Source organism: Pygocentrus nattereri, chromosome 21, assembly GCF_015220715.1.
Source record: "Pygocentrus nattereri isolate fPygNat1 chromosome 21, fPygNat1.pri, whole genome shotgun sequence".
Lineage (NCBI taxonomy): Eukaryota > Metazoa > Chordata > Actinopteri > Characiformes > Serrasalmidae > Pygocentrus > Pygocentrus nattereri.
Window position 1 is genome coordinate 19695049 of NC_051231.1, and position 26693 is coordinate 19721741.

The following is a 26693-nucleotide window of genomic DNA, read 5'->3' on the forward strand; positions in this document are numbered from 1 at the left end:
TCAATGATTTGGAAGAGTGAGTGAATACTTTTGGGAATATAGTCTGAGATATATAATAATATATATAAAATAAATGTTATTAATTCAGGTGTATTGTCAATAATTAACATGAAAGCATATTTACTATTTTTTGGCAAAAAGCAATCACCTAATTACACACAGATCAATTTATGTGCACCAATGAGCTACATTTAACAGAAGACTAATACTGATTAAAACAGGAGATTGTGAGAACGTACAGACAACGTAATACAGATTTTTGCTTTCTCGCAAAAACATTATCACAATGTTGTCACAACCTTTTAGAAAGTCAGACAACGTTGTCACAACGTTGAAATGTAATCCCAAGTTGTGACAATGTTGTCTGACTTTAGAGCACCAAGCAAATGACATTGTGGGAACCAAAACCAAAACAAAACACAACACATTAACGCAACTAGAAGAAAGCCAGCTCTATTAAGGAATGCTATCATTTCATCATAAAATGGGTTCCCACCAGGAGTGAACCGATTTGTGTGACTTACAGCGGCGTTAGCAGCCTTCAATGAGCTACTGCCTCCCCCAAGTAGTCCCACAGACCATTGGTAGGTGTTTCACGGCTCACAGGTTGAGAAATCCTGTGACAGACAAGTTTACAAAATGCTACACTTAACAGTGAATATAAGAATATACACATCTGATGCTTTTTTGAGATCGATATGCTTTTCATACAGTAAATAATGTTTCTCAGAAACTCCATTCTTTTTCCACATGATTGGTTTGAACAAGCATCTGAACGATGTTTAGTCCCATTTACTAGTTCAGTAACTGGTATATACAACCAATACGATGAGCCTTAAAGTAGCACTTTACACAGGGGTGTCCAACCTTATCTACAAAGGGCCAGTGTTTCTGCAGGTTTTCATTTCAGTAAAACACATGATTAATGTAGTTTTGTCTTCAAAAACAGCTAAACAAGTGGAAACAGTTGTGCTTCAGCTCATTTTGAGAGAAAGCCTGCAGCTACACAGACCCTTTGAAGATAAGATCAGACACTCCTGCACTATAAGAGTGGTTTCTAATCCCAGCCCTGCACGGATGTCCGATACTCTTCATATTTTAGTTTCCTGCTTTTACATACATCCAGGGTTTGTTAATGACCTGCTTAAGCACATCAGGTATGTTGTGAGCAGTGCAAACTAAAATGTGCAGGGCAGTGGACTAGGAACCACTACACAAGATGCAGGGTACTTCAAAGTGAGAACCAAGTACCATGGATATAGGCCATCACTGTGCAGCAGCTGCTTTAAATTAAACTTAATATTTAAACAATGTTAAATACTCAACTAATAATCAGACATACTCCACTTTAAGTCTCCAACTTAGTTGTGTATTTAGCAAAACTACAAAAAAAAACAAAACAAAAAAAAAAAAACAAAAAAAAAAACAACACCTCGTAAAGGACATAGCAAAGCTAAATTAGTAATGAAACATACTCTGAGGTCACTAATCTTTGGGAATAGTGCCCATTTGTGCCAAAATACAGAGAATCAAAATGTAGTTTCAACAGGCATTTAAGACAAAAAGAATTTGAAAATGACACTTTCATGGGCCTTTTATTTTGAAACCTCATCCAAAACTCCAGTGGGTACAAGGACACAAACAGGCTTTAGATCACCATGGCAACACTATGAATCCATCATACCCACCACACTGCACAGCCATAAACACAGCTTATAAAAGCTTATAATGACAAATTTGTTTGGTCCGATAAGGCCGCCAATATTTCCAACTTTTCAAAGTTAAAGTTCATCTGCCAAAATATGCCTTCCTTTACAGAAAGATTTTAGACCACCATGAATTGGTAATGTGAGAGGATTATAAATGGACAACAGTTGATACTTCTTAACCATTTCTATACTGATATCGGTCCCTTTGCAAAAACTCACCGATCCCTTTTCTAACCCTTTTCATTACGCCGAAAGCTTCGCTTTTGTCCACTGGGCAATATTTGTGCCCTAATAACTATCATTTGCTCCACCCTCCTAATCCTCTCTGGGGTCCATCCAGGATGATTCTCACCTTTTCCTTTTCTATAACATTTTTTGTTTGTGTTTCCTTCAACAGACCATCAGATGGGGCAGGGCATGTCAACAAGTGCATCATCTTTGAAAAACGCTCCTTAGTTGTGCTTGGGTTTTGCAAGTGCCAGTTAAAATGGCTTTCCAAGTCCACTCCAGTCCATTTTGGAAACGTATGAGCAAGTGGTAAACACTGAAAAAGGACAGTTTTTTCACTGATAATGGGGAAAAGGTACAGCTTAGATACCAATGGACTGCAAGACTCTTGTCTCAGAATCATTTAGATGGCCAGAAAACATACTGTAGCAAGGCTGCTGGGCAAACTGAGTCAGGAAATCTGTCAGATAGGCCTGGAAACAAAAAGGTATTTAAATATCAGGCACTTAAAGCTGACAAAAGGTTGTCATTGTAAATAAAATCAATACTCCTTAAAAACCCCTTAATGAAGAAGAAATTAACAATGACCAAGTTACCTGAAGGTCAATTTGATATATAGGATCCTTCAAGGCATCTGGATCATCTTCATCATCATCCTCATAATAATCATCATCTGAGAAAAAGAATAAAATGTTAATGCAGGTATTTCACAGAGAACCAAAAGCAATGAATGTCTAAAAGGAAAAGCTCAAATGTGATAAATTTGACATACTGGTTATAAATTCTGATTTGCTGTCAAGGTACAAAAAAACCCCCCATCATCAGTGCTCCAAAGTAAGGGGTGAAGTCAACATCGCAAACTAATGATGCTACTAAGATTGTTACACTTTTTATGCAGATAAGACAAGAGCTTCGCAGTTACTCATACAATGGCTTCAAATAGGCTTGGAATAGTGTGAGGTGGTCCTACATGACCTAAGGCTACGTTTACACACCAGGTAAAAGTGGCCCAAATCTGATTCTCTCACCAAATCTGTTCTTTTTTTTGTTTGCCTGTCCACACTAGCTTTTAAATGCGATCTGTATATGACATCAGTCTGAACATATCAGCTCCCAAACCGACCCGCATACACAGAAGAACAATGCTTTATGTGGCTCGTCCAGAGGTAATGACAACTAGCAAACACTAGTCGCTCCCGGTTTCGTCTTTGCCAGCATCTCAGGAGCGGTTAAGTTCCAGTGTGTGATAGCTGGACTGTTTACCCACAGTGTGTTCAAGTTTGCTGTAAAAAGGGCACATTATTTGGCCACTTTTTTGGTTTAAGTCCTTGCATTCATTAAACTGTTCTCTGATGCCGCCGCCTCGGGCGCCTCAGACCATGCTCGGCCGTTTCATCTGAAACCTTTTCAAACACGGCGCGGCTGTAATGAGTTTTTTCTGTACTGAAACATCAGCCTAAATGGCCTGTGGGACACCAGAGGCAGCTGGCAGGTATCAACAGGCCAAGCGATCTGCGGCTTCAGGCGTCGCCAAGGCAAAAAACAGTGTTTGGGAGGAGTTTGGTGAGGCCTTGGAAAGCGACTTTAAGTCGGCTCCGAAAAAGATTCTGGCAAACAGTCAGGCGACTCAGAAGGGGAAAGCAGTGAGCCACTAGCACTGTATATAGTGGAGATGGTGTGCTGCTGACTTCGACTGAAGATGTCATTGGGCAGTGGAAGGAAAACTTTGAGGACCTTCTCAATCCCACCGACATGTTCTCCAGTGAGGAGGCAGAGTCTGGGGACATGGGAATAGGCTAAGTCCTCGGGAATAGGCCGAAGTCGCTAAGGCAGTTAAGAAGCTCCTTGGTGGCAAGGCTCCAGAGGTGGATGAGATCTGCCCTGAGTTCCTCAAGGCTCTGGATGTTGTAGGGCTGTATTGGCTAACATGCCTTTTCAACATTGCGTGGACATCGGGGGCGGTGCCACTGGATTGGCAGACTGTGGTGGTGGTGCCTCTTTTTAAAAAAGGGGACCGGAGGGTGTGCTCCAACTACAGGGGAATCACACTCCTCAGCCTCCCTGGTAAGGTCAATGCAGGGGTACTGGAGAAAAGAGTCCGGCTTATAGTCGAACCTCGGATCCAGGAGGAGCAGTGCGGGTTCCGCCCTGGTCGTGGAACACTGGACCAACTCTTCACCCTCTCCAGGATTCCGGAGGGTTCATGGGAGTTTGCCCAAACAGTCCACATGTGCTTTGTGGATCTGGAGAAGGCATTCAACTGTGTTCCCCGGGGTATTCTGTGGGAGGTGCTTCGGGAATACGGGGTACATGGCTCTTTGCTATGAGCCATTCAGGCCCTGTACAAACAAAGCTAGAGTTTGGTTCGCATAGCCGGCAGTAAGTCAGACTCGTTCCCAGTGAGAGTTGGACTCCGTCAGGGCTGCCCTTTGTCACCGATTCTATTCATAATTTTTATGGATAGAATTTCTAGGCGCAGTCAGGGGATGGAGGGTGTCCGGTTTGGTGACCTCAGGGTCACATCGCTGCTGTTTGCAGATGATGTGGTCCTATTGGGGACATCAGGCCACGAACTTCAGCTTTCGCTGGATCGGTTTGCATCGGAGTGTGAAGCGGCCGGGATGAGAATCAGTACCTCTAAATCCGAGACCATGGTTCTCAGGCGGAAAAGGGCAGAGAGCCCTCTCTGGGTCGGGGATAGGCTCTTGCCTCAAGTGGAGGAGTTCAAGTATCTCGGGGTCTTGTTCACGAGTGATGGTACAAGGGAGCGGGAGATTGACAGGTGGATTGGTGCTGGGTCAGCAGTGATGCGGGCTCTTTACCGGTCTGTTGTGGTAAAGAAAGAGCTGAGCCATAAGGCAAGGTTCTCGATTTACCGGTCGATCTACGTTCCCACCCTCACCTATGGTCATGAGCTTTGGGTAATGACTGAAAGAATAAGATTGCGAATACAAGCGGCCGAAATGAGTTTCCTCCGCAGGGTGTCTGGACTCTCCCTTAGAGATAGGGTGAGAAGTTCAGTCATCTGGGAGGGACTCTGAGTAGAGCCGCTGAGGTGGTTCGGGCATCTGGTTAGGATGCCTCCCTCAGGAGTTGTCACAGGCAAGCCCACCTGGGAGAAGACCCCGGGGAAGACCCAGGACACACTGGCGTGACTATATCGCCCAGCTGGCCTGGGAGCGCCTCGGAATCCCCCTTGGAGAGCTAGTGGAAGTGGCTGGGGAAAGGGAGGTCTGGGCCTCATTGCTTAGGATGCTGCCCCCACGACCCGAACCCTGGAGAAGCGGAAGATGGCGGACGGACGGACGGGTGGGCGGATGGACGGACATCAGCCTAAATGTTCAGGAGTCTCAGCATTGTGAAATGACGACTAATGTCAGGTTGGACTGACATAAAAGTTGTATAAATACTAATCTGGCTGTTCAGACTGAGTCACATTGCTGCAGATCGGATACGGATCGGATTTCAGTACCACATATGGAAGTGTCTCAAATCGGAATTGAAAATGTCAGATTCAATGCGTTTTTTGCTGTTCACACAGCCACACAAATGACAAATCTGCATGACATATGAGGAAAAAGATTGGCTTTGGGCCAATTTTACCTGCTGTGTAAATGTAGCCTACAGTGTAAGGTACGACAGACTACTAACTGCCTTTTCACTTTTCCCTAATTGTGCGTATTATACCAGTTCCAGGACTGCAGGATGATCCAGATACACCTTTAACAGTTGCTTAAGTTTGTTATATGACAAGTATCCATTTATTACTGAACAAAACTGTCCCAAAAATCCCAAGGGCATAACATATCCTTTCTATAAGTGTCCATTTCTCACCATATTTGTTAGAAGATATGAGGTCTGAAAGAAGCTGCCCTTCTAATCCTTCATCATCATCCTCCTCCTCCTCATCCTCCTCTTGATCCTCCCACATTCCTCCTGAATCTGAAATGGACACCAGTTTCTCTAAGCAACCTTTCATTTAACTCCTCCTTTAATTTTATTAAAGCAACAGTTTAAAATAGTGCAGTTCACTTAAATTGATCAAATTGTCAAATTACTCTCATTGACTAAAATGTGTCAAAGCTGAGCCCAATAATTTCAATGTGAACTTCAAGCAAAACAGGTTTAGCTATTTTTTTTTAAACACCAATTGATGTTTTCACTCAGTATAAAAAGTTTAATGAGGAAAAGCCTTAAATCAAGATAGATTTTGGCCCATGCAAAGTAGGACTGCTCACACTAAGTGTAAACGGCTCCATGCACACAAGCTGTTGATCTGTTTAAGCAAAATGTGAAGGAATCAACCTTCTTTGTGTTTAAACACTCATTTTTAAATGAATGAGAGCAAATAGGACACTCGCAAGCTCAATCACTGCTATAGTGTGAGCAGAAGACATGAGTGATTGATCCAAGCAATGATCATTTCCAGCAGACTTTTACTTTAACTCTCAATTCTTACACATTGTTGTGTACATCAACATTCAATTTTACAACCTTAGTGTATGATTGCAGTACCTTGACTCCAGTCTGCAGGATTTGCTCTATTTGCATTAGCCTCCACTACAGAGGACAGTTCATTGACAATAAGTTTAAAGATCTTCACCAGCAAGGGAACGTTGGTCCATCGTTCTGGATCTGAAACACATTAAATAGATTTATCATCAGACTTCATAATACTGACCACTAGAGTGCATGCAGGGTTAATACCCGTTTAAATGTGCAGTCTTACTTTTGGCAGATTTGGAGCGTGTGCGAATTCCTTCATCTTGGTTAAAAATTTCCTCCCCTTTGACTACTATGTCTTGCAGACGCTTGTCATTGGTATTAAGACCATGCTGAAGGAGTTTACACAAAGCTATAGCACTGCAGGCAGAGGGAAATTATCAGAGAACAATGATTCAGTCTCTTATGATTTAACCTTATGACCTGTCAGAAGCCAGAGAAGGTCACAAACTCCCACCTGACTTTGCCCTCATACTGCCCATAGAAGAGATGCTGGCGGCTCATCCATTCAGTCATGACAAATTCCAGGGCTGGCTTTCCTGTGGGCCCAGGAAGACTGGACAAGAACTCCAACAGAGGTTCTAGCTGTGAGTGGACCAGGTGGGCAAACACCATGATTAGAGACTGTAGGGGAAGAGAATAAGAGAGGAAAGACTGTCAAAAACACACTCATTGCTGCAGTAGTATTATACAGACTGGCTAAAATGTGAAATATAACATCATACTGATGCCAGAAATTTATGTGTGTTAATACTACAATTTGAATGCAATTTACAAAGAAAAACAAGCCCAAATCATTATTACATTGTATTGCCTCAATAGAGTCCTTTAATATGGAGTATTAGCTAACACAAGGTCCTGACGTTCTATTTGCATTTTTGTAGATACCTCAGTTGGCAGTGCACACAAGTACATAAAATTTATAAATCTTATTTAGGAAAGGTAGGCTGCCAATTATTTTAAAATGGAACACTAAAATCATGTACTTAAGTTAAAGTAGAGAAACCCAAGGTAAAATATTATTCCAGTAAAAGTAGACGTTCCTCCCAAAAGTATTTGCCTTCAAATGTACCCAAGTATCGAAAGAAAAAGTACTTAAAGATTAATTATGTCCCGTTATCATTTTTGTAACAAGACACTTACTTCATTAACTCATTTTAGGTGAAAATACTCCAGTGACACTCAATCAATCTAAATCAATCTTTTAACAGAATGTCATTAATTAGACTGATGCTGATGTCTATTACAATTATCATATAATTTAGCACAAAACACTTGAGGGCAAACAATTTCCATTATGTAGAACTGAGTGGCTCTGAAATAACATTTGTGGAAACAAGCAAAAGTTTCAGTTTAAGATTTATTTGCAACTAAAAACTTGCTTTAAATCACAGGTTTACAAATGAGTTTTCCTTTACTATATTGCATCTGTAGGTCTCTGATCATAAACAAATTTATTATAAAATGAAAGTGTTCATATAAATTCAGAAAAAAGACTCATGCCAGTCACTTTTGTTTTGACATTGCGTTTTTTTTATACACACATAAGCTAAAAGGAATGACAGATTTTGCATAATGTAGTGGAGTAAAAAGTCACCCAAAATGGAAGTACTTCAGTAATGTACAAATATGCAAAAACTACTTAAGTGCAGTAACGAATTACATTTACTTAGTTAATGTCCACCACGGCAGATAATCAATCAATTAAAACATGCCTGAATTAGACATCCCTGCATCCTTTCTTGTGGAAGAGGATGAAAGCCTACCTGCATAACACTCAGAGTCTCAGCTTGCTGCATCTTGCTGAGAATGGCACGTAATACTTGGTCCAGCTGCTCCCCCAGCTGTGTGCCTGCACGGGCTATCAGGGTGGAAACCAGGCGGCCCACGAAGGCTGCAGTGAACTCAGACGTGCGGGGGTCCAGAAGCTGACTGACGACCTGCATGACATACCACAGGCCACTATGTCCCTGCTCGTCCTGCCACCGGCCCACCTGTTCCAGAGCCACTGAGACATAGGCCCGCAAACACTCGCCACCGTTCTACAAATTTGATACCAAAAAGTCTGGATGCAGGATTTTGTCATGTCATTGAACCACTGTCAGTCTTACCTACCATTATTACCATTTGCATTGCTACCTGGAACAACAACTACCACTACCCATGTAGGGAGTTGTTCATTAATGTTTATTAACAGCTACTCACCTGCATTGTTGTGTTGTCATCAGTGCGAAGGGTGCACTGGGCCACGGCAGGGAAAGCCTGGCACACAAGTATCTCAGACAGAGGAGGTTTAGTGTTCCGAACAACTGTTGTCAGGATATCAATAGCTGTCTGTTCACAGAGTACAATAGTTAGTGATGAGTGTTATGACAAAGTTTAGTAGAAGATGAAGTCTAAGCCAAAGAAGAAATCCTTACAGCACAAAGGCCTGAAGGAATCTTATCAGGCGGCGCCTGCATGATGCTGACAAGCGTAGGGATGAGGCGCATCTGCATAGGGCCCTGGCAGGCCTCAATCTGAGCCAGCTCCTTAAAGATGTCCTGGGCTAAGGACGCCACCACAGGATCTAATGAAATGAAGAAAGGACAACGCATAAGAAATCCCAAAAAATTTAACTTCATGGAACACAAATTACATAAGTGAACAACAAAAAAAGGGTAGGCTGTACCATTGCTGTATTTAAGGAAGATGGCAATGGTGAGAGGGCAGATCTTGTTCTCTGCACTAGTGGTAAAAGCTTGATCCACTGTACACACAATGCAAAGGGTCTCCATGACTAAGGTGAGGACTTCTGAACTGAACTGTGCAGCCAACTGTACCAGCCCCTCCAAGATACTAGGCAGGTAGGGCTGCAGGACGTGGGTGCTCTCCGACAACTTCAATTGATCACAGTACCTGGTACACATATATATGAGAAACTCAGTAACTCAAGCTGTTATAAACATACGTTAAATTAACAATTGCACCTCCCAAAATGTTAGTTGGAGCATTCAATGCATTTGGGGCACCTACCACAGGAAAATAGTGTCACTAACCTTACAACATTAACTCGGTGCTGTACTAAACATGCATTGGGACTATGTGATATGGCTGATAACTGGGTTGTTTGTAACGGTGCATTTAATTATTTGACAATGTTTAGTGTTGACTTTGTCTTTGCTTTTCCATTACATTCCTAGTCCACACAAATTAATTCTGCATGTTTTTGTTGCTTATGTCCAAAAGTATCCAGTCCTTCTAATTAGTAAATTCAGCAGCACAAGTGCTTAAGGTCACTACACCCAATGAGTCAGCTAGTGGGGTATAAAGCTACTCAGCATTAGGCTATGAGGTGTGGAGCAGTGGGACTGCGTTCTCTGGAACTCAAACACCATCAAAAACTTTTAGGATGAGTTGAAGTGGCCTTTGTGATCCAAAACTACTCATTCAACATCACTTCTATCCTAACTAATGCTCTTGTGGCTGAATGCAATCAAATCCCCACAGTGATGTTTCAACCACTACTATAAAGCCTTCCACTCTTGAGACTGCATTCTTGAGACTACTTAAGTGTCAAAAAAACAACTTAAATAAGCAGTGTAGCCAAGAATTTAATCCCAGGTCAGAGAAACCCACCCACAGTGTACTTTTAGATATAGCCATCGCATTGTTGCATTTGCAACAAACTGGGCCAGATGTATATACAAAAACAGGGTGCATGGCAGAGTGTGCCTTGATGCAACTGCTTGTAAACAAGCTCAAGACAAAAGATAAACTGAAAGTTCAAAGATGACATGGGTGTTAAACAAAACAAACAAACAAACAAACAAATAAATAAAAGTTCTTACACCCAAACATTCTACAGGGGTGTAATCCTACACCAGCTACAAAAACACAGTTTACTCAACATAGAGTCAAAATATGCAATGATGTGGCTACAATATGCAAAGCTCTTCTAAGTGTTATGACAGTTCTCTACAGCAACGGTAGCACTGAGTCACCAACATTTACAAACTTTACAAAGTTAGCTTTGAATAAATCATTACTGATTACTGCCTTTATAGTTCACTGAAATACTAATGGTTACATACTACAGTCATTTAGTTCTGCATATAGTTGCACTACAAGGATTGTACCATTGCCATAGTTAACTTCAACAGCAATTAGAGCCACTGTTAGACACATTTCTGGATTACTGCCTTTGATAAGTGTATGTTTCAAGCTGCTGTGTAACAAGAACGTGTCTGTGAAACCAAAGTAAATTAATGGGAAGAGAGCATAGTTTGGATGTTTGTTTAATGTTCTACTTCATATTGCTTCAGCTCATTTTTCTGGTATAAAACACCGAAATCGTTATCAGTAAAGTGGATTTGACATGAGTAAGGCCACTTTGTCTAGCCAAGTTAAATCTTGGAGATTGAAAGGCTAAAAATGTCTGAGAAAAAAAAAAACAAAAAACAAAAATCTTACCAAATTGCTTGAGCGGAACAAGCACCTGATCTGGAGAGTTTAAATAAACGTTAGTGCTGGTAAATGTTCTTTCAGCCAGTGAGAGTCTCATGCCTCCATCCAAGCTATAACTGCTCTTAGCACTCTGGCTTTAAAAACTGGTTAGAAAAGATTAAGAAAAAAAAGAAGAAAAAAAATCAACGCAAAACCAGTCACTGTGACTTGCTCAAAGCCACGAACAAGCAAACTGGAGTGGAATTTGTCAGCTGTGCTTTCAACATCTCAACCTACTTTTTCACATTTTGCATGGCTGTCCTTAAAATGTATGAATGTCTAAGAGAAGCACATTCTGTGCTCCATGTCCCAAGAACTGCGTTTAGGCTCACATGTCAGTTTTGTACATAACACAAGGGCAGAATGCACCTGAACTGCAACAAGGCTTAGTAAACATTATGCTCCATATGTTAATCTTCTACAGACACTTGACATCAAATTTTATGATACACTAACACCACCTACTCAGCTGGCTAAGCTCTTATGAGTTTTCATATTAAACGTGTTCTTGTGTACATGCAGGAGGTTTTTGAAAACATACTTGGCATCCACAAGGATCTTTTCAAAGCATGTGAATGGGATGCGTTTCCAAAAATACCAGGATATATATGGAAAAGTTGAGACAATGGAGTGGAGACAACAACAACAACAACAACAACAACAACAACAACAACAACTTACCCCCAGATAGCACGCACAGCAGAGATACGGACAGACGGTGGCTGGCTGTCATGTAGACCACTCACTGTTGCTTGCAGAAACTGCTGGATGAGCTCTGGGGACATGGCTGCAGTAAAGCGACTGGCTGCCCACAAAGCCCGGCCCAGCAGGAAGGGAGAGGCAGCTGAAGGAAGGCACAGTGATGTTTGACAACATGGTGTATTCTTTTGCCTACATGCCATAAGCTGGGACATGTATAAAAACAACTTGGCACACAGCAAGGTTAAGGGTGATTTGTTCTTACTTGCTAGATTGAGATCAGAGAGGATGACATTCGCAAGGAAGCCATGCATATCAAACTGCACACGACCATTCTTAACATTCTCTGTGATGATGGTCTTGACTGAGCCCAGAGCCAGCATGCAGGCTTCATGGATTTTCCACCTACACAACAGAAACAAAAGAAAATTCAGTGTGATAACCAACAATATTACTTCCTTTCACCTGTCTGATTCTCATTACATGAAACCTGCACATACATAAAACCCAAAAAGTACTGCTACCGAATAAAAAGCGACTAAAAAGCAGCAGTGCCCAATTAGTGTTTTTCTGTAATGGACCCAAATTTGCATTGCAGAAGTCAAATTATCCAATCCTATTCAAAGCAGCATTATGCGAAAATTTTAAAGTGTACTTCACCTTTACATCACTGTCCTAAATACATTATGAATATGACTCCCTCTACAGCATGTGTGCCACGCAGGCATATGGATACTTGTACTTTCGACTTCTATGTTTGTGTTTAAACAACCAAAATAGCAAATGTAATGTGTCCATTTGTCTGCCTAATGTGCGTGCACATGGATTCTGACATAATTCAGTCGTATTCAGGCATATGCACATGCGAAGAATATCAGAAGTGAAAGAACCATGTCACCTTACAAGGAATAATATTACAGGATTTTACTATAGGAGTTTGCAAACTTTCAAGGCTTATTTGGCATGAGACTAACAAAGACTGACAAAATCTCATGGCAGAACTTTTTTCTTTGGTTAATGATTCAGCTCAATCAAAATCTTTAAGATGTGAAAGATCAGCCAAACGTCTTTAATTCAGGTTTAGGTGTGTTGTGTGTACAATTAAATAGAAAGCACACATTCATCATACGGTATTATGCAAAAAGATCAACTTGCCAACTGGTCCATTTTTGGTCTCTTTAAATTTCCCATTTTGCCTTCTTTCAATTACCCATGTAAGCACAGTAGCAAAAACACACACACTAACTAAACCATCTAAACTGCTTAAAAAAATAACTTTAGATGCTTGTTTAAAAAGTTAAGTTTTCACACAAAAGAAAATCTCTCCATTTACAGTGTAAAAAAAACTCAGTATGTAAAAGGTCCATACATATATTCTCAGTACTTGGAAATGATGGCTGTAGGAAACTGAATTTAAACTTATAATTACCTTTATTATTACTACTACACTTCTTTATTAACTATTTCTAAATGTACCAAGCACTTCAAATAAATTGCACAAATTAACCAGTTAAACAACAGATCTTGCTTTCAGCCCACCAGTGCTCACTGCCAGCATTCTTGGCCTGCTCTGCCTCCTGGAGGTGCCTTGTTGCAGCTGCTGCTAAAGCTGCAGCACTCTCGTTCTGGAACTCTGCTGCCACCACCTGATAAACACCAGTTGATGTTAATAAACATGAGGTACAAGCTTAATTGAAAGGTTGAATCAAATTTTAATTCTAACCCATTATACAGTTTATTATAAATAAATATATACAAGTTGCCCCCTCAATTATGCACCTAATGTCTTACTGATTGGTAACTACCTGCTTTCAGTCAGTAATTTAGATAACATTTTTGGTCAGATTAATCCACACCTCTGACACCTTTACCTGAGATCTTAAAAAGTGACCTTAAAGTTTTTACCAGCAATAAATCTTGGGCAGATATTCGAACAGAATAAGAAAAGGTGTCATCATCTTCATCCTCAACAAACTGCTGAGGATTGGCAGTCCAAACTTTGATCTATATGGCAAGACAATATTCTAGGATTAGACAATAAAACAACAAAAAAGCACAGATGCAAAAACAGACACAGATAAAGAGGAGTAGCCATACCTGATCCTCTGTAATCTGCATGTAGAGAATGATGTAATAAATGAGTTCTGGTAGGGCTTTCCTGACTGTGCTCTTAAACTTGTTGTTATCCAGAAGTGTGTGGACAAATTCAAAGATGCTGAAGACCAGGTTTTCAAAGCCAAGAACCTCCCCTGAGCACACAATCCAAAAAAAAAAAACAGAAGTTAGTGAACACAGCTTTGCGCTAAAAAAAAAAACAAAAAACAAAACAAAAAAAAAAAACCCTGACCTGTCCAATATGAACATTCTGTAGCTGATACTGATACCAATTTTAAAAGTACAAAAATTACAGTATACATTTAGGGGTGGGTGATACAGGGGAAAATTTTACTATGACAACTGACATTTTCATGATAAATATTTTAACAAAATGCTGTGTACAGTGACTAGGGCAAATGTTTCACATACTGTGCTGCACTGAATCTAATTAAAGAGGACTAATTTTGCTGTCTTTATAACTAAACATGCAGTTGTCAGTGTTCTACAAGTGCTAACCATTTCCCTGACATGTTCAGAAAAGCACATTATTCATCACAATAACAAATTTTTCACCATTAGTGCTAAAGTATCATCACACTGTCCACCTCATTAAACAATAAAAGTCGCTGGTACATATTACTTTATAATTACACTTACATACATTAGTGGTGCATTAATACCATGTGTGTTCAGTTTTTCCGTACTTGCAGATACCAGTGCCATACTAAGTAACCTTCTTAGAATTTAGTAGTTAGTGTAAATGAGTGCAATGTACTTTAATTTAAACTGTTAAAATCTGATTGTATGACCTACATTAACTGGCTAGGCAACATTTATTACCTTGAATTAAGTAACATTGCAGTGGAGAAGAGTGGGTTTTGTTGCATGTCAAGGCAACAAAGTGTACAGCTGTACGTAAAGTACATTTTATATTTTGATCCCATGTGCTTCATCTGTCTCTTTCAACAATAGTCTCTGTATAACAGCAACAGAAGGAACCATATCCAAGGCTAACGCAGTGCTCACTTGTGGAGTTTGACATCTTGATGGAATCTTTTGTTTGGTTGGTTAGTTGTAGTTGTGATGTCCTCTAAAGCCAGGCATACCCTGTGCGATTTCATGAATCTTGTTCTTTATCTATGGACAATTATCAATAAAGTTGTCTCATTCAAAATAATAAGCCACACATCTGAGTACTAAGCAAAAATACTGAGAAAACACCTTTGCTAACTTGCGCCACACTGTGCACTGAAAATATAAGCAGGCATTAACACCTCATAATTCTATTCAGTCAAAGTAAAGTTGCCATAGACAGACTAGCAAAATGTAGATTTATTTGAGCCTCCATTTTGCTAGCCTGTCTCTCTACTTGGCTGTGTCTGGCTGTGTGAAAAACGAGAAAAGAGAAAAAAAAAAAAAAAACCCCCAGCATGCATGGCAGGAATTTAAAGCGACCAACAACTTTGTGTCCGACCACCAAGGCATCAGAAAAACACTCCGATTTGATGGCACTGAAACAGATCAACTTTTCTCCCATTTGCTCACTTAATTTCTCCTGCTCCTTTCCTCTTCTTGACTCCTCCAAAATCATAAATTTCTGGATGCAGTCAATCTTTTATAACATACATATTTAAAAGAAAATTTTTCATTACTTGCCTTTACAATTTTCCCCCCCATGGTAGGATGTGTTAATCTCATGCTTAAAGAAGCCTTTTGCTCTTGGCTCCACCAAGTGGCACAGGCATTTAAAAAGCAGGCTTATTTTTCAGATATTAAAAGAATACTTCAGTGTTTTTAAACATAATTCCTGACCCTAAGGTAATACCTTTACAGACATATATGGAAATGCAGGTCTTCAATATAGATGACTGAGGTTGATCTTGGATAGATCTTGTTTTTGGCAAAATGTATTATATAAAAAAAAAAGAAAAAAGAAAGACATATCCACATACCATCAGAGTCAACTGGATCATCCACTTCTTCTGTGTAGTTGACTTCTGTTCTCACGTAAGTAAGCAGAGCTAAGAAAATTATGCAATGGCATAAAATGCTAATAATATATGCATAATTATATAATATGATAAAATGCATAATCATATAGTATCAGCAGCCATATACAAATACTGTATATGAAAACAAGAACACCTAATTAAATAAGATGACAATCATGAAAGGATATAAAGAAGCACTTTCTGTCAGTGTATTCCAAACAATGGGAAGAATTTGTTGCATGGAGGACACCATAGATTTGGGGAAGTTTTTGACTAGCGCAGTCACAGCCTGTTATGAGGAAGGAAGCATTCTACAATGATGTATCCACACTAGGGCTGCCATGATTCTGATCAAATGCTATATATATATATATATATATATATATATATATATATATATATATATATATATATATATATATATATATATATATATATATATATACACATACACACACACACACACACACACACACACACATAAAAAAAATAAAGGGAACACTCAAATAACACATCCTAGATCTGAATGAATGAAATATTCTCATTGAACACTTTGTTCTGTACAAAGTTTGATGTTCTGACAACAAAATCACACAAAAATCAATGGAAATCAAATTTATTAACCAATGGAGGCCTGGATTTGGAGTCACACACAAAATTAAAGTGGAAAAACACACAACAGGCTGATCCAACTTTGATGTAATGTCCTTAAAACAAGTCAAAATGAGGCTCAGTATTGTGTGTGGCCTCCACGTGCCTGTATGACCTCCCTACAACGCCTGGGCATGCTCCTGATGAGGTGGTGGGTGGTCTCCTGAGGGATCTCCTCCCAGACCTGGACTAAAGCATCCGTCAACTCCTGGACAGTCTGTGGTGCAACATGGCGTTGGTGGATGGAGCGAGACATGATGTCCCAGATGTGCTCAATCGGATTCAGGTCTGGGGAACGGGCGGGCCAGTCCATAGCTTCAATGCCTTCATCTTGCAGGAACTGCTGACACACTCCAGCCACATGAGGTCTAGCATTGTCCTGCATTAGGAGGAACCCAGGGCCAACCGCACCAGCATATGGTCTCACAAGGGGTCTGAGGATCTCATCCCGGTGCCTAACGGCAGTCAGGCTACCTCTGGCGAGCACATGCAGGGCTGTGCGGCCCTCCAAAGAAATGCCACCCCACACCATTACTGACCCACTGCCAAACCGGTCATGCTGAAGGATGTTGCAGGCAGCAGATTGCTCTCCACAGCGTCTCCAGACTCTGTCACGTCTGTCGCATGTGCTCAGTGGGAACCTGCTTTCATCTGTGAAGAGCACAGGGCGCCAGTGGCGAATTTGCCGATCCTGGTGTTCTCTGGCAAATGCCAAGCGTCCTGCACGGTGTTGGGGTGTGAGCACAACCCCCATCTGTGGACGTCCGGTCCTCATATCAACCTCATGGAGTCAGTTTCTAACCGTTTGTGCAGACACATGCACACTTGTGGCCTGCTGGAGGTCATTTTGCAGGGCTCTGGCAGTGCTCCTCCTGTTCCTGCTTTCACAAATGCGGAGGTAGCGGTCCTACTGCTGGGTTGTTGCCCTCCTACGGCCTCCTCCACGTATCCTGGTGTACTGGCCTGTCTCCTGGTAGCGCCTCTAGCCTCTGGACACTACGCTGACAGACAAGGCAAACCTTCTTGCCCCAGCTCGCATTGATGTGCCATCCTGGATGAGCTGCACTACCTGAGCCACTTGTGTGGGTTGTAGAGTCCGTCTCATGCTACCACGAGTGTAAAAGCACCACCAACATTCAAAAATTCTCTGTGCTGTGATTCCCATTTTTGTAAAGCTGCTTTGTGACAACATCAGTTGTAAAAAGCGCTATATAAATAAATTTGATTTGATTTGAAAAGTAACCAAAACATCAGCCAGAAAGCATAGGTACTGAGAAGTGGTCTGTGGCCCCCACCTGCAGAACCACTCCTTTATTGGGTGTGTCTTGCTAATTGCCAATAATTTCCACCTGTTGTCTATTCCATTTGCACAACAGCATGTGAAATTCATTGTCAATCAGTGTTGCTTCCTAAGGGGACAGTTTGATTTCACAGAAGTTTGATTTACTTGGAGTTGTATTGTGTTGTTTAAGTGTTCCCTTTATTTTTTTTGAGCAGTGTACACACACACACACACACACACACACACACACACACACACACCTCAAACAACAAAAGATTAGTAGACTATCTGCATGATGACAATGCAATTCCTCTATAGGTCTCACAGCCTGATGATGTGTCTCTCTCTCTCTCACACACATTTAAATGCACGTTTGCCACAGAGACCTTTTTAAAAAAAGCTTCCTAGTTTATCTACTTCCAGTTAAGCATTTTTAAGATTTGTGGCAGGTTTTAAGTTTACTTTATCGGTTTGGCCTTCTATACAACCCCATTTCCAAAGAAGTGCTAAACAAAATGCAAACAAAAACAGAATGCAATGATATGTAAATCATTAAAACCTTTATGCAACTGAAAACGGTACAAAGACAACACATTTTGAATTTGATTACTGCAAAAATAAATAAAGACGGGGAAAGGTTCACCACTCTGTAATCTCTATGCAAGGGACAAGGCCAAAAACCAATAATGCCTGGCTGTGATCTTCGGGCCCTCAGGCAACACTGCACTAAAAACAGACATGATTATGCAGTGAAAAGATCACTTTAAAGGCACTTTGTAGCTCATGCGATTGCTTTCTCTGGGCCTATGCACATTTAATTTTCCACCCACACAAACACAAACACACACACACACACACACACTTTTTATGTCATCGCACTCTATTTTTATTTACAATTTGCACAGGATCCACCTTTTTGGGAGACAGGAATGTAAAAAAGTTTGATTATCTGATTGTCAAAATCAGTATAAGAATTGCTTACTAATTTAATCAGAAGGGATGGATCTAACTCACATGACAAAACAGTTGCTTACCTTGAGGACCTCCATCTTGAGGCCACTATCTGAAGTGGGTCCATCAGGCATCTGCAAGGCCTGTACAAACGCCTCAGTGAATTGCTGGACCACAGGAAAAATCAGAGCTTTGGCAGCACCCTGGGGAAAAAAAAGAAAAATAATGTTTTATATTACATCTAAAACCAATCACTGCAGCTACTTTTTTGCTAACCCCTCTTCTTCTCATCCTCACCTTTTCAAATACCTCAATAGCACAGATAAGGTTGGCACAGGTGGTAAAGATCTCGACTGCTCTGGATCGTGTACGAATACTGTAAACCTGCATTAACACAAAAGGACATTAGTGCACTTCTCCAGAACACTCATTAGCAAGCCATTAATCAAACTCTAGAGAGTACACACCACACCAGTGAGAGGGTACACAGTGGTCTCCAAAACAAGTTAAATAAAAACTTATAAATATAATAAAAATATAATACCTCTGCCATGGTGAAGATTTTGTACATCTCTGGCAAAATGACAGGCGCAACCAGGGGCATCTGTGTGTCTGTCACTTCTCGGGTAAACTCTACAGAGCAGATGTTTGGTTTACACTTACAATTTGTGCCATTAGTGTGCGATACACATGTACTTAGTCTAAACAGCAATCTACATTGTAAAACCTTAGGAGTGGTTAAAATTGGAATAAATGGAACAGGGTGCTTGAATGAAAGCAGAAGTACTATGACAGAACAGGCATATATAGCCAGGTATTTGGCCAAGTATTTGGACAGTGACAATTTTTGCAATTTGGTCTCTGTACACCACAGCAACAGATTAGAAATGCAGCAGTCATGATGTGATTGAAGTATAGAGTTTCCGTTTTAACTTAAGAGCTCTAATAAAAATATTACATAAACCATTTAGGAGTTACAACCATTTTTTTAAGCTCAAAAGTACTTGGACAGTTGACAGGTGTGTCCTGTTCCTTAATTATTTCATTACAAATTCAAGAGATACAACATCTAGAATTGATTACAAGCGTTGGAATATGCATTTGGTCGCTGTTCAATATGTGGTCCAAAGAGGTGTGGATGCAAGTGAAGGGGGCCTTGATTAGGGTTAAAAAACTTACAAACAAATTCTACAATCAAGATGAATGTAAATACAGAGGGGTTACCTTAAGATGGCAAATCAATGCCAACACTTGAACAGAAAAGCCAGATTAGACTTTACTACAAATAGTCTTAAAAAAAAAAAAAAAAAAAAAAAAAAAAAGGATGTCCAGTTCCGCAGAAAGATCATTTGGGCAGATTAAACCACGATTAACTAGTCCTGGAATGATGGGAAGGGAAGAGTATGGAAAAGGAAAAGAATAGCCCATGACCCAAAGCACACCACATCATCTGTGAAATATGGTGGAGCCAATGTAATGGCATGAGCATGTATGGCTGCCAAAGGAACTACTCACTGCTGTTTATTGATTTTGTGACTGCTAATAATAGCAGCAGAATGAATTCTGAAGTGTATACAGCTATACTTTCTGCTCAGATTGAGTCGAATGCCACAAAACCGATGTCACTTACCATTAGGTCACCCATCTGTACTCGCAGTACAGATGGGTGACCTAAAACATACCACAAGAACAACCCAAGAGCTTCCTGATGCAAAGAAATGCAATCATCTCAACCTAATTGAGCATGCTTTTCATATACTAAAAGACAAAACCAAAGACAGATAAACCCAGTAACAAGCAGCAACTTAATGCTGCTGCTGTAAAGGCCCAGAAAAGCATCTCAAGGGAAGAAACTCAGCATTTGTCCATGGGTTCCTACTTTCAAACAGTCATTGCTTGCAAAGGACCTGAATGCAAGTATTAAAATAATCCTTGTATTTATAATTATGCTAGATGGTCCAATTACTTTTGAGAATGTAAATATGGCAAGACTATGTAAAAAGGGCAGTAATTCCTAAATTGTTACTGCAATATTTTTGTGAAACCATTTGAATTACAAATGAAAGTGCACACTTCAATCACATCCTGACTGCTTCATTTCAAATCCACTGTGGTGGTGTACAGTGGTAAAAATTAAAAAAAAAAATGTCACTGTCCAAATTCTTGTAGACTTGACTGCATGACAGCCAATCACAGTCAATCTTACATCAAGTAGAAACTTTAATCTTGTTCTTTTATTGCCATATGCCAATACTTAACATGACATTACAGTCCTGAAATCCTTTCTCATGGCATTTATCGCATCTGAACACAATGTATTGACAATTCTGTAGCCACAAGGTAAAGAGAACATTCAGGTGTTTCAAGTACATAACATCATCTCACTGAATGCTTTTAGTCTTTCAACAAAATGTCAGGGAAAGAAAAAATAATAATTTCAAAATTACTACTTTGTTTAAGCAAAGGTATCTCTGTGGAAGCGTTTGAGGGTCTTCTTTGCAGCACTGCTTTAATGCAGATATATACTGTTATTGGATTCAAGACAGGATTTTGACAAGGCCACTCCAAAACAATAATTGTTTCTTTTCTACCAATACCATGTTTGCATGTTTGTATGATCTTCCTATTGTGAAATACAGAACTTCACAGCAGATATAAAGTGACATCTGCTGTCCAAAACTTTCACTTTTAATGGGTATGTCCCAAAAAATAAATAAATAATAATTTTAAAAAATAATAATAAAAAACTTTAGACCAAAAGTCTTAGTGACTTCAGATGGTTCTTTTTTTTGCCAACGTTTCTCTGGGTTAGCAGCATTTTCTGCCTTGTTGCATCTCCATGAATGTCACTGTTGGTCGGTCTTCTTACTATGGAGTTATGAACACTGACCTTAGCTGAGGCTAGAAAGATCAGCAGTTCTTTGGTTGTTCTCCTGAAACCTTAGGTGACTTTCTGAATGATTTGCCTCTGTGCCCTTTGGGAAATATTTGCAGGTCAGCAATTCCTTTGGATGTTTCACCAGTGATCTTACGTTTCATAATTTGTATGCAACGGTTCTCATTATATTATCACTACCTCTGATGGTTTTGTAACCCTTTCCAGAGTGAAGTTTTTCAAAACCTTTTCCCTCATTTTTTTTTTTTTTTAATCATGGCTTAGTGTGCTTGTAAAAACTTTGTGGTGACCACATCACTCTGATAAAAAACTTCAACATGAGTGCAGTTGCAAGGTGGTGTGTTTAAAAAGTTTCTCTTTATCTAACATTTTGTTTACTGATTAAAAGCAATCACTGTGGAAATATGCAGTCATAAATAAACACAACACCCTTTTCCCAGCACCGTAAAATGGTTATTGTGCAGATAGCCACACCTGCACAAACTCAGAGGGGTCAGTACCTGTGAGGACTCTCATGGCGCCATGTACAGCATTGACGTCTCCACTGACTAGCATGTCCATAAGAAGTGTGAAGAGCTGGGGCCAGGCCTCAGGCCAGTCCCAGTGAGCGATGGCTGACACTGCATAGGCCACACTGGAACGCACCTTACTGATGGCTTCCCGCAAGCCACCTGGCAGAAGCTCACGGATTGCTGCTTTGGCCTAGACCACAAGAAATGTGAAGAGATGTTGACAAAATAAATGCAGGCTATGAAAAGCACACAAGAACAACAACAATGTATAATTAAGGCTGGCACTGTCAATTATTCTAGAAACTGAGCAACATACGAAATATTATGATGATTAATCCAGCTGTTTCTTCTTCTTCAAAAAAAAAAAAAGTCAATTGAATCATTTTAATTTAATTTTAAAAATTGATTGAATTAATCCAAGATTGACTGATTAAAAAATTGACTAATAATAATAATAATAATTAAAAAAAAAAAAAGACAAAAAAAATGCATAACAGGTGTATCTACTGGACTCTCACTTTGAGAGCCCAGAATGAGAATTAAAAACCATCACTATACAAACTGCCAACTGAGGCATATCACTGGCGATTCACTGTCAAAGACTGTATTTACCAGAATACTTTTGACAGCCCTACTTGCAATGCACTACTCTACTGAAGTTCAACCAAATAAGTAACCACCACCTCACCCTTTCAGTAGTTTCTGGTGGCCTGAACTTCTCTGACTGGGCACACCAGTGGGTTTCAACATACTGCTTCAGAACGACAGAAGCAAGCTGCATTGGATAAAAGCAGACATAAATGGATCAAGAAATCAATACTATGCATTACAACTCTTTAGAGATAAATTTCTGAAATATTAATGTCCCTTCACCTGGCGTATAGCAAGTGCTCCCTGGGGGTCAACAGTGAGCTCAGCAAGGTGAACTCCAAACTCTGTGGTGGAAATGTAAAGGAAATGTAAGTGTTTCCACTTTAACCAATGAATGCACAGTTACATCTAACTTACTGAAGGCTCTGTTTTAACAGTAAAACAATCAAGAGAATCAGTCAAATGTTAGACTTTATCAGTGGACAACTTCATGAAAATGTTGGCCTCATGTTGGATTTTTTGGAATAAATGCATATATTCACTACAGGTGCATTATTTACAAGCCTTTCCTGGCTTCTGTAAAAGTATGTCTAAAATATGTTCAGAGTTCATCAGAGGTGCCATGTCTCTCTGTGCCAGGATTTAGCTCAAAGAGACACTGGAGGCTGGGACACAATGTTACTGCTGACACCCAGCACACAACAGCTTCCTCAGTGTGATGCAGAGGCCAGTTAGGACTCACTACAGCAAATTCCATCATCTGCAAAATCAGCCTCATTATATGGTGAATCAGATATAAATGTATGCATCCATTATACATAAGCTAGTAACATAATTAGCATTAATGCAATAGAGCTACATTCTTCAGCAATAAAATATAAAAGATAGACATTGGTAAAGTAATAAAAAAAAAAAAGTAAGGTTTTTCAATTTTCTTCAATTTTTGATCCAATTCTAAATATTTTTTTCCTAATAAAAGTGTGTCAATTCTACAGTTAGCTCAGTATAGCTGCCCACCTAAACATTCGGCCTCTCTGATGTGATAACACAGTACAGTACTACGGTAAATACATAAGTAACAGTTTGAAGCTTTAAAACCTTTTCAAGACAAAATCTCTGCTGATACAAACATCTGCGAACATCCCCAGTACTATTGGCTCTCATAAGTACATTAGTAAACAGTGGACAGAACACCTACATTACACTTACTAGATGAGAAAAACGATCTTTAACAGAGATACTTTTTGTATTCACGCCAAAACTTTTGGTTTATCAAAGCCTCCATTTTAACAGGGAAAACGCTCAAAGAGAATCAAATATTAGACTTTTAACAGAGAACGACTTTGTGATAATTTTGTCTTCATGTTAGATTTTTTGCTACTTTCAGTATTAAAGTATATTTTATTGCAGGGCAGACATTAAGCATGCACAGGTGTAAATCATTAATTTCATAATCACTTGCGCAGAATGACAAATGGCTCCCTATGTAGTGCAATATGTAGGACTTAAAATAATGACTGGCACCAAAACAATTCTCTATAGGTACTACACAATTATTGTGTAAAAGTCCAAGTTTCATAACTCACATAGTTCACTTTACACAGGGCAAAAAGGAGCCATTTGGGACAGAGCTACACACAGCAAACACACAACATTGTCTACTTTCTTACAAGGTTTTGCTGTTCACGTTGTATGAACAATGTCGTCACAACCTCATTAAGTAACACCGCCCTATGGTATGACCACTACCTATTGGCATCTTGGCAAAAATTCCATGCACAACGCAAGGGAACTACGGAATTCTAGCAGATTGTGACAATATACTGATAACGTTTACACCACGTTGCTACAACTAGAAAGTTGTCAGATAACGGTGTAACAACTTTGAGGCATTGCATTTCAACGTTGTTAGCACGAGATCAAAGGTGGTCTACGTTGTCAAAATGTAAGCGTTTCCACTAAAATGCTTTCCATGCCCTCCATGTAAAGAAAACGCAATGTACAGTAGCTACTAAGCCTCTCGACCACAATGTAACATCACGTCCGGAGTTTAGCGCGCGGGTCTGCAGCTAGACCCTTCCACGTACATTCCTTGTTTGGAACTGCATTTGTTTATTCAGGTTATTTATTTTTTGATACTGTATTGAACCCTTTAACGACTTTATAAACTGAAAGATGATATTGGAAGAGAATTAGTGAAAGAAATTTCTAATAGAGTAACTGCTTCACATACAGTATCGTTGGCATTTGTACAGTACACAGAAACATTGTTAATCGAAATGACACGGAGACAGGAATTGATACCTGAACAACCACCAACCACAGACCACCATTCATGTTTAACTCCAGAAACAATTTTCAGATTCAGAGTCTTTGCGGAGCGGAATGTATTAAGAAGATATAAGTGGAGTATTTATTGTTATAGTAACAATTGCAGTACACCTGCACGTCAAATAAAAACTGAACTTCACATCTGGACAGCAGAGGAGCAGCAGGCAACAACAAGGCGGGAAGCACATCCTGTGGGAGCACCAGAAGGTTAACTGCTGTGATGCTTTGAGTGTATCCGCAAGTAAACTAACCTATATAACCTAGCTACTCTAAACCCCCATCTACAGTAGTAAGGTCTGTTGTCGAGTGTATGTTACTTTTCTTACTCTTGCAAAGATAAATTCCACTATACACAGTGGACATTACAAACAAATGTATTTAGCCACTTTGCTACCTAACGCTAGGTGAACTTTGGCAAAAATATTGCTAAGAAATGCGGCTAAAGATAACACATTTACTCCAAAAAAAATGTTAGCTTGTGACCTATCATCTGTTACAGCTAAGACACTTATTTCGTATGCGTTTTTCTTATAAGCACTTGTTTTTTCCAGGATCAGTTTAACCTGAGTAAAATTTATCCCCAACACTGCACATGTGTCACTCGCCGACAGAAGAGTTTGCCAGCCTGTTTTCCCCAAATGCTCCGTGAATTAGAGGGTAGTTGTGAACCGCTAAAGCAGCACCAAGTGTTACGCCAATAAAACAACGTCTAACACCTCGAAAAATGCAGGTACTTAGTTTTTGTCACGTAGGCCAGCGCCTCTGAGGTTCACATGGTGACATGCACTTCGCTAAGCAGCAGTGTAAACGGAGCTAACCGGGCGGGCTAACATTGACTAGCCACCACTAAAGCGCTTACCTTCTGTCACTTCTAACACCTTAATTTGTTCCTCCGCAGCGGCACGCACTTCTTGAACCGGCGAAAGAATGGCAGTAAGTGTCTCAATTAAAGCCTCCTTTAACCCTTGCTGAACTGGACCCGCGGGTGAAACCGCGCCGGGTGCTGAAGCACTCATGCCCGCCATATTTTCACCAGCCTTGCCGAAGCTATGGTGGCAGAACCACGGTGTAGCGACACCACTGCACCGGAACGCTGCGCGCCAAAGCACGAAAGAGGAGGGGCTTTACGCTCATGAACCGTTTCCACTCTTTTCAGCCTTTAGTAGTTTGACGCCTCAGCTCCATCTTCAGGAAGGGAGGTAGAATAACAAAAAACGAGACATCAGCGCTGCCGCCATAATTTATATCTTGTGATATTACAACACCTTGTCAATCTTATCCAAAGCAGTTCAAACACAACAAATAAGTAGGATGGAAGTAGAACAAGGGGGCGATACCAAGAACCACTGCCAATATTCTGATACTCCCTTTAAGAACCTGAAGATACACGTGAAAATTAGAAATCATTGGGATTTTTATAGAAAAAGAGTAAATGACATCACCAATGCATAAATGAAACATTTTTGTATTGTATTGTATTGTTCTAAAACAAGCTGCCCCGTAATCTCCGTTTTGTGAGGTGACACTTCATATGATCTACCTGAGGCAGAGTGAGAAAGCAGAAGGAAAAGCAGTTCCTACACACACACAAATACTTTTTAAACATTTTCTGTATCAAACACAAGTTACAGATATTCAACATACACTGTACACACTGTCAAAAAATAGTTGCACACAAGGAAGTGTCAGACCGCAATGCTATTCAGAATGAAGGTAAAGGGTAGCAGGAACAATAAATGATTAAAAATCGAGACTAATGTGGGCAAT

The 26693-nt window shown here is 40.0% G+C and overlaps 1 protein-coding gene across 1 annotated transcript; it reads right to left on the reverse strand.

Moving 5' to 3' along the window:
- Window positions 1-1568: 1568 nt before the first annotated feature.
- On the reverse strand, window positions 1569-26245 carry ipo9 (importin 9). The gene is made up of 24 exons (XM_017681922.2): window positions 25786-26245; window positions 22878-22939; window positions 22693-22779; window positions 21993-22194; window positions 19141-19229; window positions 18894-18980; window positions 18680-18799; window positions 15901-16001; window positions 15674-15732; window positions 13722-13873; window positions 13530-13628; window positions 13164-13270; window positions 11890-12029; window positions 11607-11769; window positions 9112-9338; window positions 8861-9009; window positions 8646-8774; window positions 8207-8482; window positions 6898-7064; window positions 6667-6800; window positions 6453-6572; window positions 5772-5879; window positions 2534-2610; window positions 1569-2410 (listed from the first exon to the last, which is right to left on the reverse strand). The coding sequence occupies exons 1-24, from the start codon at window positions 25949-25951 to the stop codon at window positions 2300-2302; spliced, it is 3132 nt and encodes a 1043-aa protein (XP_017537411.1). The 5' UTR covers window positions 25952-26245; the 3' UTR covers window positions 1569-2299.
- Between the last annotated feature and the right edge of the window lie 448 nt (window positions 26246-26693).